General features: G+C 31.9%; 1 protein-coding gene and 1 pseudogene across 6 annotated transcripts; one reads left to right on the top strand and one right to left on the bottom strand.

Moving 5' to 3' along the window:
• Positions 1-1,826: 1,826 nt before the first annotated feature.
• LOC100786932 (protein MODIFIED TRANSPORT TO THE VACUOLE 1-like) lies at positions 1,827-5,849 on the bottom strand (annotated as a pseudogene).
• On the top strand, positions 5,748-11,756 carry LOC100785531 (uncharacterized). Of its 6 annotated transcripts, none has more exons than XM_006597101.4 (14): positions 5,748-5,884; positions 6,076-6,136; positions 6,301-6,445; positions 6,801-7,036; positions 7,643-7,680; positions 8,373-8,452; positions 8,933-9,000; positions 9,141-9,471; positions 9,895-10,007; positions 10,083-10,148; positions 10,558-10,648; positions 10,785-10,852; positions 11,174-11,211; positions 11,316-11,756. In XM_006597101.4, exons 1-14 carry the CDS (start codon positions 5,859-5,861, stop codon positions 11,506-11,508), a joined length of 1,554 nt encoding a protein of 517 aa, XP_006597164.1. In that variant the 5' UTR covers positions 5,748-5,858; the 3' UTR covers positions 11,509-11,756. The 6 variants fall into 6 exon arrangements, with proteins under 6 accessions (XP_006597164.1, XP_006597165.1, XP_040865726.1 ...); XM_006597102.4 differs by having other exon boundaries at positions 5,795-5,872; XM_041009792.1 differs by having other exon boundaries at positions 5,812-5,884; positions 6,076-6,120.
• Positions 11,757-15,080: the final 3,324 nt, after the last annotated feature.

Below are 15,080 nucleotides of genomic sequence, written 5' to 3'. Positions count from 1 at the left end.
TTGTTTTTTGGTTGATACTATTTAGTATTAGTATTTTTAATCGCTCCTATGTTGAAAAGTAATGAGATATACAATCTTTTTTTCACCTAAATATTTATCTGAGTAATTAAAAAAAGCTTCAACTATTACTTTACCACAAATTATGTTAGTTTCCAGCCAATTGGGGTTCTTCTTTACCCCTTCAATACAACAAATTACCCAATTGGAGTGTAGTGATTTTTCTGTATAAACTCAAAAAAGGCAACGTAGGGAATCGGTTTAATTCTAGACAAACGTGTAATATGCAACAGTATGTGACTGTATAAATAATCACCGGTTTAAATTTTACTTAATTGGCTGGAAACTATTCAAGATCAAGTTACTTAAATTATGTGATTTTTTTTAGCTCTCGCACAAATAACTTGTCTGATCTGAAGAGGTAAAATAATAAAGATGCACATAAATTGATTCGATACCACTTACCATATAAAAAATAAGGTACTGTACACATAGCACTCAGTTCATGGGAACCTTAAACATGGGAGTAGACATCACGTTCATTATGAAATCCTTGACTACTTACGTTATGTTGCACAAAATTAGTTTTAAAGTTGAAAAGTTAGTTAATAGTTGAAAGTTGGTAAATAAAAACTGAAAAATTATCTTATTCAATTATAAGTATTCGATAAAACTAATTATTGAAATAGTTAAAAAGTATAAAAAGATTAAAAAATAATAAAATTATAATTTCTTTAAAAATAATAATTAAGAAATTGAATAAATATATTAATGATAAAAATAAAAGAAAATATAAAAAATTAGAAGGTAGAAACTAACTTTTTAAAAAATGCTACTTTAATTATCATTTCAAAAAATGATAAAATTTATTAAAAAAAACTTATTTATCAAATCGTCAAACAAAGTTTTTAACTAATAAAAAATGATAAAAATTAACTAAAGTATCTTGCCAAAAGTTATTATATATCTGAACCTTTGATGTATTTATTATTTTTTTTCCCCAAATAAGAATTATAATTCTCTATGAGCCAAGGATATCAAAATAGTATCATGATAACTGAAGGAGCCTACGAAAAGCAAAATTGTGCTTGATCCCACATATTTATTGGAAAAAAAACTGTAGCTAATTGGTTAAGCAATGTTTAAATTTCATGCTGTAATTTTGCTTGGTATATTATTACTTTAAAGTTTAAACCGAAAATAGCGGCATTGGTGCCTGGCCCTTTAATGCAATTCTTCCGCTATTTTCTTTTTTTGTTATAGAAGGGTTTTTATTTTTTTATATAGTCTATTGTTATCTTTGGTTCTGAGCTAAATAAAAAAATTATACACTAACACGGACTATAACAATAATCTTTTATTAAAAGACAGTATAAAATTTATACTATCAATATATTACCATTAAACTCAAGAAAAATATACACTATTACTTCTGTCTTTTAAATTTTTTTGCTTACTGACAAGTCTTTATTAAAAAATTTAAAAGATCATCATACTAGTTTTCATATTTTAATTTTCAATTTTGTCATTAAAGTAACTTTTATAAAAGATTAAAATGAACATAAACAAAATCTTTAAAAACTATTTTGATGTGATGAATAGAACCTTCCTTTTCTATTCTGCACATCATTTGGTCATTTTCAAAAGGCAAAGGAAATTAAGAACTTAAAACACTCCAAGAAAGCTGAATCCGATCGAACAATTGAATCAAGTATGAAATTGATTTCTAAGGGGTGCTAGATTTATATTGGACATTAAGGAGATGGGAGGGATCATTTTCTATTGAGACAAAAATTGTAAAAGAAAGGGCGAAACTGAACTCATAGACATTGCAGCATGAAAAAGCAATACATTATGCCGAATTCAATCATATGGTATAGTTGATAGTACCTGGAATACAGATCGAAAATCTCGACTACGTACAAAAAGAATTAAAAGAAAAAAAAAGGCAAAATTCTAATATTAAGAGAACCGGTAGTAACCATTTACCTTCTTCCAAGTCCAGAAACTTTGCTCATATTTCGTTGACGCATGGACGAATCAAATAACATCGATAATGCTCCATCATGGTAAAGAAAATCAACTTTCTTCTTCCAAATTATAAACCAGTTTGATCTATTCGTGTGAAATCCACTACAGCATCATACATCACCATAAATTTTTCTCGACAATAGCAAAATATTGAAATTTCAAATCACTCTCCTTGAATCACACGCAGTAGCTAGATGGTCCTACAAGCATGAAACTACATGATCAAGTGAGTCAACCAAAAACTAGACAAAGTATTCTTAAAACTATAACTTGAAATATGAGGAAAAGTTATTATTATTTTTATAATTGAAAACTGTAAAGTGAGGGTTACAATATATACCACTTTGATAGTAAATGCTAGCCTAGAATTATGGGCAGAAAATGTGGTCTGAATACTACAAATAAGGAAATCAGTCCTAAGAACAGATAATGAAGAAACAAATCTAATTATGAGCTACAACACTAATATGAAAAAATCCAGTTTATCAAACTCAAGCTATAGTTTCCATAAAGCAGAAACCATGACCTGACAGGATAATTGTTTATCCTGGCAGCTCCTATTTGGTATTCAAGGAGTTCAATTATGAATTTTTGATGACATCTGCAATTCCACATGAAGGGGTTGTACAATAAAGCAAATGACTTGTTTCTTAAGATAAATCACATTCAAATGATTGAATTCCACTCAAGCTAAACAAGTTTGGATTCTACAAAGCAGACAAGTCATTGCAGATCATTACAATCCTTAAAGTAAATCGCTGGATATTAAATAAATGATTTACTCCCAGACTTACCGATATAAAATCAAATGCTTTAGTTTCTTCCTTCTTTGAATTGCTGATCATTGAGCTAGGAGTTTGAGTTGAGAATTTTGATTGGAATATGTCCGGAAGAGGTGTTTTTCCATTGGATCCAGCATTTTGAGCAGTACTGCCATCATTCTTGTTGACATTATTAAGGTGTTGGAAATTAGCCATTGTCGCCAGAAATTGCTGCTGAGCCAAGAGATTTCCCATGGCACCATAATTAAGTGGCTGAGAAGAATATGGCTGGTTCAACATAATGCCAGGCTGCGTAATACAAGGAGGATGACCAGAAGGAAATATTGAACTTACATTGAAGCCAACTGCTTGAGTGCCCAACATGCTACCTAAGCCATTGTCAGGTCCCAGATGGCTAACATGATTGTTTAAACCAGAAAATAAAGATTCAGATTGCATGGCAGGAGATGTTGCTTTCTGTTTTGTACTAGAGGTATTTTCGTCAATTGACAAGCCAGCCAATAAATCATCACTGTCAGGTTCATTTCTATTCCCCAGACCATGACTCACATGATGATCCAATTTATCATCACCAACAGTCATGCTTGAAAAGATATCAGCATGCTCTTTGTTGTCATTAGAATGAAATGACACATCAGCAAAGGGATCATCATTTTTTAGTTCATCACTAGCTACTCCAGAGTTCATAAAATTTTCAAATAAATCATCCGCCAGAGCTGGAGGTGTGGATGGTGTCAAATTTGCTATATTTTGACCATTCTTACTCTTTGTATTATCACCTGTTCCATGATAGTCATTCAAATCACCAGTGTCTATCAAGTCAGGTAACTCAGCAACAGCAGCACTATCCGTCTTCACAGCTTTCTCTGAGTTAATAGCACTGTTTAGTTGGTTTCCACCTAAAAGACCAAGAACCTGTCCATCAAAGGTCAAGTGCTAAATTTAATTACAAAATATTAATCTTGCAATCAAAAGGTTGCTCTTAAATTTATCTGCATCCTACTTAGCTATTTGGTAGAGTGATTCCTTTAGTCTGTGTAATTTGAACAAAAAGAGGAAAGAACTGCACAATATTTAGCAGAGTTCTGAGATATAACTTAAATTCTCTATCAGCATCCATATTTTCATAGTAACTAGCACGTTATTGTGCAGATTTAACCAGTGGCACACATAATTGAGTTGATAGAAGAAGGGGGAATGAATACAAGCTGGATTATCGGATCTAATGAGAAAAAGGAGAAAAGTAAACCAAAAGGGAAAACTAATTCTATCTTCAAATTTTAGGCCTCGGCATAGATTTATTAAAAAAAGGAAAGAAATTAAATCCTCAACTTGGATCATTTGGCATATATTACACCAAACATTTGTTACAATATTTCAAAATATATTGTAAAATTAATCAGTACTCAAATTGAAGAAAAAATCTTGTGAGTTATTTCATTATTTAATTAGGGATTTAGGGTGAGGAGTCTTGTTGTATTAGTGTGGGGTTGGGTTTACACCAATTGCAATACACTAGTACTTGACCTATTTGTTAGCACCGAGAAAGTCTTTTCTATTTTACGCACATCAAACATCACATATTACATCTCTTTATTCATTAGTTATTTAGTTTTCTATTCCGCACCTTTTCTTCCTAAACCTAGAAAACAATGTTGGCTTACGTTATTCTGTGTAACTATTGTCCATGTCATTTCCCACGCATGCCTTAGAGGCAAATGTTAACATCATGTTAAGAGAATGTAAAGATGAAAGATGAATCTATAACTCATTATAGGACTTCCAACTACATGCCTATCACCAATTCCAATTTTATGTAATTACGATTCAATAACTCTAGTTAAAATTACTTTATGCTCAGAATAATGCTCAAGTCAAAACAAATAAAAGTAATTAAAAAAAGAGGATATGAATTGATATAAGAAGGAAATATAAAATGAATGAGAAGTTGAAATAGGGTACCTTGTTTGCCTTTTCCCTCAAAGAAGCTTGGGGGGATTCAGAACATCTCAACACCAGAACATTATTTTCAGCAAAGTAAGACGCCATACGTGAAAAATGATCCTCATCATCTTCTTTCTGACGATGGACTCAAGGACACAAACAGCTTTCACACGAACCTGAAAATATTGTTCCCAAAAGAAGTAAAAATGAGATGGCAAATACATTAATAATATGCAGCAAATATCAAGTGAAGCTTTGTGCAATTCATATGGGCATGCATGTATGATTGAATTCGTATTTTCACAGAAACGTCAATAACACACATGCTTTCCAACAAAAAACTAACAAACTAACAATTAATATTTGCCGATAAAAAAAAAAAAAAAAAAGACATGCCTGCCACATCGGAGATTGGAGCTTTCGTTCAATGGCATGACATAAAGCCATGGCATCCAACTTTGCAGCCTCTCTAAGGAAAACTTGAATGGCATCTCGAGTAGGCTGCAGGCGCACACCACCAGAACTTGCAACTGTCTCCAGCAATCTATCCTCCTGTGGCTTGCTCTCTGCATAACTAGCACCAGTTTTCCCGTTCGACATTTCGATCCTAGTTACACTTGCATCCTGACTCCAAGGGACACCAGATTGATTCCTCGGAAGAGGTTGCTTATTGGTATCATCTGCAGAAAAAATGGCAGAGATGGCCTCTTCGACTCGTTTCCATTCTCTTCTCTTTTACTTATTTACATTACAATTCACAACTCCGCTCTATCTTGAAGTGAAAACGAAGCCCTTGGAATTTGATTTGAGATTTGGAATGGAGCTGAGAAAGAGAGCGATGAACATGAACCAAGTTGATGAGAGACGAAGGGGCTTTTTGCCACGAAAAACGAAAATTGAGCCATGAGGCGCCACGTCAGTTGCTGACTCACCCACGCTAAGTGGAAACTTCATTCTGCGCTCCTCGCGCACATTAGCAGCTACCCATAGCGCCGTGTTTGGATTCTGGGAACAAATCAACAAAACTCCGTTGCTTAAAAAAAAAATGAATTGAACTCGGCAAACGGGCCTTGCGGCGCAGTCATCTTCATTCATTCGTTGGGAATGATAGCTTGCAGGTCTCTCATCGGGTTCGTTGAACAAACTATTTCCTCACAAAATAAATAAATATAAGTTTGATTCCTCAATATCAATGTTAGGGTCTGCAATTTCAAGTTTTCAGCACTGTTGGGTTTCAGTACAAACTTCTTATTATCTTTTGATTCCATTCTATTCATTTTGCCTCGCAATATTACGAGTTTGATGTGCTTCTGCTTTGCAGAGTGGAGCGAGTTCTCAAGTTTACCAATACTTATGTGGCATCAAGGTCTTATTGCTTTCAGGTTCCCAGCTTCTACTACTGCGATTTTTTTATTGCTGGGAGTCTGGGCACACAAAAATTTGTCTTATACTTATACTACATTCAATGTTGAGTTGCAATTGTATCAAATTTTCTCTAGTTTTGAACTCCTTTCTCAGCTTAAAGTTATTTCATTTTTTGCAACAGGGTCAGAGCGCTTATCATTGCTTAAGCTGCAATTTTATGATGAGTGGTAGAAAGAAGAAAATATGTCTTGAAGACCATAGCATCAAACAGAAGAAAATGAATTATATCTGGAGACCAATTGCCACCAATGCTAGTTCTTGTGACGGTTTGTCTATTTTTTCCCAGGACACACTGGATATTCAACTTCCGGTTGTACCGACAATTTTTCTTTATGATTATGGTTATGATTTTTATGATTTCTTTTGCATGACGTGGCATTTTGGAAAATATAATATAACAGATGAACTAGTTACTTTTATCTGATCTTTATATATGGGATAGTTCCTAGACCAAAAATAAGTATTGTTGTATTTTATGTATTTTCTGCTGCCTAAAAGTTCTTGACAAGCACTTGATGCCATGCGGTAGCGTGATTTTAAAAAGCATGATACTTTTTAGTTTTTACTTCTTAGGAGAGACCGGGGAGGGGGTTATTCATATAAAATGATGTGGTTTTGCAGAAAGCTTGATGAAGGATGCACTTGTTGAGTCCGAAGATGGATGCAAAGTTCAAGAAACTGGCTGTAGCACATCTAGCACTATTTCAAATGAACATCTCACAAAGATAGCTGCTGAAGCTATGAGTGAAATTGCTGAATCAGATACTAGTCCAAGCCAGTTGCTGGATAATGTTGAAAACAGAGTGCTAGAAGGAGATTCATCTGTCTCCACCGAAAAGCATTCAATTTCCGTGCTGGCAAGATTATAATTTTTCACTTCCTTTTTATTTTCTTGAATTTGTAGTTTATATTTTATGAAGATACTCACCAATATTTATGCATTTCGTCTGTTACATGCTAGCGATTACCATTTATCTTTTAGTTGGTCCTTCTTCATTATGTTTTGGTTTCATGCAGTGTTGGTTGTTCAATCTACATTAAAGGCTACTATAGTGCTACAATTAATCAGTTTGTTATCAGTTACCAGATGGCAGGACTTCATTAAAATATGGAAGGATTTCATTATAAGACTTGCATGCAAGGCTACACTACTTATGTGTTTTCTCCTTTTTTTTCTTTGAATCTGACCATAGTGTTTATTGTATATAGTTTGATATTTTTCTTCCTGTTTTGTTGTCACTAATTTACAGTGGAAAGTAATGCTATCACTGGTTGCTTTTTCAGAAAATTTTGATTGTACTATCTTTCTGCGTCCTTGATTTTGATCTCTAGTTTGTCTTGTTTTGTTTTGTTTTAATAAAGAATTATACTTCCATTTGGTTCTCTTCTCTGATAATGCATTGCATTGAAGAATCAGAAGCTTCAGCCTTTTCATCTGTTTTAATTTTGTGTTTGTTGTGCAGGTTGGTGCTTCTCTATTTCGTTTTATTAAAGGAAAAGGGTAAAAACTAGTTTTCAATTTCTGTTTTGCACAATGGCATTAATAACAACATTGCTTAGCCAACTTAAAGTAGATAAATTTCAGATAAAGAGAGGCTCAATATGACATTAATAGAAACTAGCACGGAAAGAATCTGAAAATGTAGACTTTTATTGCAAGAACAGGCTCCTAGAATGTATAAGCTTCTCAGGATTCCAGAAGAATCCTACCCTCTCAAGATTGTATTAATCTTGCCTCTCTATTTGCTAAAATTCCCCGAGCCCTCACTAACACCCTCTACCTTTGTTTATATACAACTTTCCTTTCAATTCTGTTATGACAGAATATTCTCCCTTGGCCCTCCTTTTCTTCCTATTATAGACATTTTTTTATTAAGATTATTATATGCATTTCTAATAAGAGGTCTAACAGACATGGGTGAAAGTGATACAGAAAAATAATTTTCTTACAATGGTAAGAGGGACAAGAGAAAAGAGTGTGCTTTGATAATATACGCTGAAAAGCAAAATTGTGCATGTTAGGAGTTTTAAAAAGTTTTGACTTGAGATTCATGTGCCAACACCATGTAGGAAGTGAGATACAATTACACAAATCTTATTGCTATTGTTATTATCAGGGGAAAGGTTAGAAGATTGTGCTTATGATGTGTAAAGTAGATTATTTACATCTTACTATGCTTAATACTGTTTCAGGGGATCCACACAGAAAAAGATAGAAGAGGATATGGGGGTTAAAATCATAATGCCTACTTCAAAAGAAGAGGATTTTGTTAGTAAGTTTTGGGTTTACTTAATCTGCTATCTATCTTGTGTAGATCAGCTTCGAAATACTTATCATTTTATCGTGTTTGTGTTTTAATTTTGATTATTGTTATTCTTTGAGATTTTGAAGTTATAGCTGATTGGTTTGACATGGATATTTATTTCATTCAAAAGAATAGATTGAGTGTGTTGACATTTGACAATCATAATGGTATTATAGATCTTTGGTTCAAGTTGTGTTTCTTCACTCTATATATAAAAAAAGTCCAATTTCTTTAAAAGGCTAGAACATAATTATGTTTGACATGAGCATGAGTCTTATATTGGCTGAGTATGAGATGCAGAACTTCAGTTCAAAGTAGAAGCTCCCCCATCCTTAATTGCCTGGCTTTTTGAAGTGGGATCTCCTCTAAATCATTATTATTCTCATATCATTTGATTGGATAACGAAATTTGATATCTGAATTATTCAATATAATTGTCTTTTGCAGCCATTGAAGGCATTTCAGTCAACAGCGTGAATTCAGCTTCAGAGAAGATACAGGCTATAATTGATGAGGTTAGTTGCCTGTCCACGCAGTGTCTCAGATTCAAAAGATCTTTGGTTATATTTATCTCCTTTTCCAATTTGTTTCTTGTGTTTACTTCATACTTCACAGTCACAGACTAATTCACATGTTTTCTTGTGTTTGATATCAGACAGTTAATAGTCGAAATCTTGATTATTCACACTTCATATCCCTTCCATTGGCCATTCATCCTGAGTTGGTTAATAAACTCATCAGTTTTCAGCATTCAATATTGGGAATTGGTTCTTGCATGGATGAGAATACCTATACTGAATCTGATTCCAATGAGGATGAGGGTACTACTACTGACACCAAAGAAGTGGACCAACTATCCAAGGAAAATTCCGGTGTTGCAGTTGAGCTTAAAGCTAATGACAACAGTGAATCGGTTAAAGTTAATCTTACTAACATACCCCTTGTCAGTTACGCACCTAAAGCATCCAAGTCTTCCGCTCCATCTGGTATCAAAACAAACTGGTTTGCTAGGTTTCAGATATTTATAGCATAAGGAGTTTCAATCAAGAGTGAAATTATATCCATTGTGTAGTCAGCTCAGCAGCATAAATATTCTTAAGTATGTCTTGATATGTGTTTTCCATCATTTTCTACTAGCAGAACCTGTTCTCTGAAATCTTGTTAAATTATATATGGATATTATGGTTAGTTGGTTACTCTCCTGAACCCTAAGAGGCTAAGACATGTTCATATTACCTAGTAACCAGTCATTTTCATGGCTAATAAATTTACTTTATCATGTAGAAACTCAACAAGGATCAAATACTTATGCTTTACTTCAAATAACAACTTGTTCTGTTAATCCTCTTCCTTCTCCCATGATTCATCTTCAATATGAAATTTTTCTGATTTATGTTGCACTTTTGCAGACCTGGGTATTGACAAATCCATATTCATCAAGCCTAAAACATTTCACCTTACAGTACTCATGCTTAAGTTATGGAACAACGAGCGAATTAAGACAGCCTCTGAGGTTTTGCAGGTAAGTTTTATTAAATTCAGCATGATAATATATTTTGAGAATTAGAATTTTGTATTTAGGTTTGTAGCTGTGTAGAGTATCTCCTCAAAAGTTATGGAAGCCTTGGATAATCGGCCTCTCTCTATAAGATTAAAGGGACTGGTATGTATCTACTTTGAGCTCCATTTTTCTAATACATTATTCATATGAATTCCTACTTGCTGCTTATCTGTTTACAAGATATACAATGACATTCCTACTAGTAACTCACTAAATCTATGGAATGAAGTAACTGAACAATATACAAGTTAAAAAGTTGATATTGGTAAGTTTTGCGTCTGTTGTTAGCATTCTGAAAGTTTTATGTTTGAAAGCTTGCTGGTAAGATGTTCATTATTTATAGCATTGCATCATGAGATGTTAATCCTAATACTCATTTAAACTTAGCCTTCATTGAAAGATTTCTCTTAGCACTTTTTGTGTCTGGTAGAAAATTCTACTATTAAAATTGGCCTCTGTGTGTAATTTGTTTGATATCTTTAATGAGGGAAACATATGCTTAATCTTGTAGGAATGCATGAAAGGTTCTTTGGCAAAAGCCCGGGTTCTGTATGCTCCTGTGGAAGAGATTGCCAGTGAGGGTCGTCTTTTACGTGCCTGTCGTATCCATATATATACTGTTCTTTGTGTTTGTATTTTTTTTTTTGGGGGGGTTTTTTTTTTGGGGGGGGGGGGGGGGGGCTTATTGATTATATATTGCCCTCAACGAATTTTTTTGAGTTTTCTAAGCTTTTTTAGAAGTCATCATTGATGCATATGTTGAAGCTGGACTTGTCTTAGAGAATGATGCTAAACAGAAATTAAAGGTAAATTAATCTTGTCAGATTCATTTACATATATGTTGCTTTTGGATAAATAATACTGCCTCTAGTCCTTTATATAAAAACATAAACTTATTTTCAAATATATTAATTGTTAAATTTCTTTTATACCCTTATGCTTATTATGAAGTCTATTACAAGATACCCATTTCTCATACAAGTAAATGCATTCATAAGCCTTACCATACTCATTGGAAAATAAATATTCCTTAAATTGTTAGCGTCGTTAAATATAGATTTATGTGCATTTTGTTTGTAATTTTGACAGTTTTCGGTGATCATCTAGATTTTTCTCTTGTTTTGCAGCTACACGCCACTGTGATGAACGCAAGGCATAGGAAAAGGTGCTACTCCCCCCTTATTTTTGCAGCTCAACAATCTGCCTTGCTTTGTAAAACTTTAGATAATTTTTCAGTTTAAATAGCTGATATGTGCTGCCGGTGTTCAGGAACAAGAACACGTGGACAAGAAAGGTTGATTCTTTTGATGCACGGGGAATATTCAAGCAGTATGGATCAGAGGACTGGGGGCAGTATCTTATTCGTGAAGCTCATCTTTCGCAGAGATTTTCTTTCGATGAAAATGGATACTATCATTGTTGTGCTTCAATTCCTTTTCCTGAAAATATGCAGGTAGAATGATTGATGTCTTGTTCATTATTGCCTCACTTTTGTGTGGAATGAGGAGAAGGATTTAAATGGTAGCTTCACCAAATATACTAAACTTATCTACCTGCAAAAGAAATTGCCTGGGGTTTAGATCAATTTTTAGTTAGTGTTCTGCTCAACAATTGATATGGCCTCTTTGTAGACTTCAACTTCCTAACTGGTGGTAGTTTATCGCTGATTGTTTAAGGAATAAACAAGTTTCACATCTGTTTTGTTTAAAAGTTCTTCATAAATATAATTAGGTATCGTTGACAAGGCTCAAAACCTTTTTTTTCAAATTTCTATATTCAGGAAAGCAACCAAACAAAGAGAAAAAAAGGCTGAAGGCCCAAGCACAGATATAGCAATGGCCCACCCAATAGAACGAAGGGCATTGCTATTGGCACTACACTTTTGTTATTAGCACTACTCACGTGGGTTTTTTTGTTTTATTCCAAAATTGCCCCTTAAATGAAAACACAAGAAAATAATGATTGTGTTGTTTATATAGGGGTGAAAACATAATAAAACAACAAAAATATGATTTTATTGTGCAAGTGTGCAACAAAATCGTATTTTTGCTATAGTACATGTGTGCATACAAAATCCAAAACAAAAAATGTTTTCATTGTGATTTTGTACACGAAAATGTATTTCTATTTTGGCTTTTGTGCACACTACATGGACTACAACTGAAACATGTTTCCTTTTTTATTTTGGATGAGGAAACATATTTCCCTTGTGAAACAGGGAGTGTGTACAAAATCACAACGGAAATAAAAACGTATTTTCATTTTGTATTTTTGAAAATCCTTTTGTTGCAATAGAAATGTGATTACGTTTTTGTTAATGTAAATACAAAACAGAATCATCATTTCGTTGAGAAGTTTAAATTTTTTTTAAAAAAATCATGATTCTATTGACCATGAAATCATGTTCTATTAGGTAAAAAAAAATTAAAAAATTCTTACCAAATTTCACTTGTATCCGACTAAAGAGATGGGAAGAGAAAAAAGTGAGAGAGGAAGGGGGATGATGGGGTGTCATGATGGAGATGTGAGAGGGAAAGGGAGAAGGGTTAGGGGTGTAGAAACCTTAGAAGGGTAGGATGGTCATTTCCACATGCTTGGTAGTGTCATCAGCAATTATGGTAATGGCAATAATAGCTCCCTAGAGCAATTGACCCTAAACAAAAGATCAACGGATAACATACTCCACGCCCCAAAAACAAAAGATAAAATAAAGATGTCTAATAGGTATTTATACTATTAAGATTTTCATATACCGTTGTATAAAAAAAAACATGCAATACCTCTACCGATACATTCTTGAAGCTCGTTACAACAAATATAAAATGCTTTCGTAATATTAAATATTTTTCATTATAAAATATTAGAGAATTAAAGAATAAGAATAATAAATATAATTTCTAGCTATTAAAAGCGTAAGACAAAAGTATAAGTTGTTTCCAATGGCACAACACAACACACCCCATGCTTTACAATTGATCTATAGTTTAGAACATGAAGCACCTAATAGAATGACTTTTGGTCCAAAACTAGAGTATTGGTCATAGGCACTCATAGCTTAGTTACTAATTGGAATAAACTACAGTATTGGTCACCACGGATTACATGAACCTTTGTTGTGATTATTCATTTTGTTTCCTACTTGTATGCATTTAGTTGTCTGCTATTAAGGCCCATAATTGCGCTGGCAATGACACTCTTAAAATATTCAAGCCAGATTTCACGACTTGATTTCTATAAATGGCAGTCTCATAAATTTAATGAAAATCAAATAACATGACTTATGACGTCACAATGATGTTTTTACATGAGACATTTATATTCATCTCATTGTAATTGAAAGGGAAAACACCCCGATTATTTCGGCCTTGACCTCCCCATCTCACAAAAGTGATTCAATAAAATTCTACCCATTAAAATTAAATATCAAAATATAAATGAAATATGGCAGTGCAAGAGAGAACTCCAAGTTTGTCATTATATTTGGTTCAAATTTAAATTCTTTAATTGAACTTAGGCTATCAGGATTATGAAAGGATAGCAAAACTATTAATAGAAGATAATGTCATAAATTAAACAACTAGTTGATGTTAACATTATTAAGTTAATGTTTTTGCATTTTAGATTATCAATAATTTTGATATTTACAAATTTACATTATATATCCAAATATTTGACATAAGTGTTTTCAAAGAACAATTGACATCACGCCTTATGAAATGTGTTTGAATCATGACTTTATTATTTATGTTTATTTTTTATGATACTAATTATGTATGTTTTAGGATTTTTATGTGCAATTTTATTTTATTTTATGGATTCTCATTTATGCTCAATTACAATGTTTTTTTAATAGTAGTAATAATTTCAATTTACATTAAGTTTTACTATTTAATATGATATACTAACTCATAATTAACTAATTATATTATAAAAAGAATTTACTAATGAGTGGAAAAAATAAATATTGAAGGATCATACATCGGTAAAATTATTTGATTTTGTTTAAGGATTAATTATTTTTTAAAATAAATATTATTCTAGATTAATTGATATTAAAGTACCCATATTTTTACATATTTATTTATTTATTTTTTTAGGTAAAATAATTAAATCATTTAAATATATATTTTTCATAAATATTTAAATAAATTATATTTATATTGACTATTTAAATATATGAATTTTCTTAAATGTTATTCTAGATAAATTATATATTTTTTATAAATTAATATATATAAATTAGTAAATTAAAACAAAAAACATTTTTAAAAAACTGTAAAAAAATAAATGGAAATTTAAATAAAATAAAAAACTATAAGAAATAAAAAAAAACTTAGTTCACATTCAAACTGAGTGTTTTTATAAAAAAAATCTCATAAAATTGGTTCTTGAGAAACCTATTTCGTAAGGTGATTTATAAAAAAAAGTTATGAAATTGGTTCGTGAGACAAAAAATTATAAATAAGAAAACGGTCTGAAGGAAATGAATTTCTCATCATTAAAAATATTTTGTATTATTTGTATAAATATTTTTTAGATTATATTATTTAGATAATTATTTGATTTTTTTATTATTGGGATAAAAAAATTTGCAATTTTAAGCTCTGTTTCAAAAAACTAACGGAACCCCATCGTTAATTAGACATTTCATCGCATTTGGCTGGAGGAGAGGACAAAAGAATCACATGCCGGATAATGGGATACTATTCAAAAGGCAAAAACATTGTTTTTTAATTTTGATTTTTTCAAGTCTCTTTTTACAATATTTTTTCCTTATTTTTTGCATCATATATTTTCATTGCCGTAATTATTAACTACAGATTTAAGGTGTATGAGTCACACAACAGAATAAACCTACAAAACAACATTTTAGTCAGTTGTATTTTGAGAATAAAATGATAAAAGTAGTTTAAAAAAAGTGACAATATCCAATTTTACTTTTGAGGATTTTCAATTAATAAAAAAAACTAAAAGAGAAAAAAATTGCTAAATTTTTAATTAAAATACAAGAAAGAAAAAGACTAGTAATGAGAC

The sequence above is a fragment of the Glycine max genome, chromosome 15 (genome assembly GCF_000004515.6).
Source record: "Glycine max cultivar Williams 82 chromosome 15, Glycine_max_v4.0, whole genome shotgun sequence".
NCBI classification, from domain to species: domain Eukaryota; kingdom Viridiplantae; phylum Streptophyta; class Magnoliopsida; order Fabales; family Fabaceae; genus Glycine; species Glycine max.
Note: the sequence above shows the minus strand (reverse complement) of the source record. Positions and strands in the feature narration are given on the sequence as shown.

Coding starts and splice junctions, on each gene's coding strand:
- LOC100785531 (XM_041009791.1), top strand. CDS start 5,947: ATGTTAGGGTCTGCAATTTCAAGTTTTCAGCACTGTTGGGTTTCA. Junction 9,472..9,894: donor CAAGTCTTCCGCTCCATCTG/GTATCAAAACAA, acceptor GCACTTTTGCAG/ACCTGGGTATTGACAAATCC. Junction 10,008..10,082: donor CAGCCTCTGAGGTTTTGCAG/GTAAGTTTTATT, acceptor GTAGCTGTGTAG/AGTATCTCCTCAAAAGTTAT.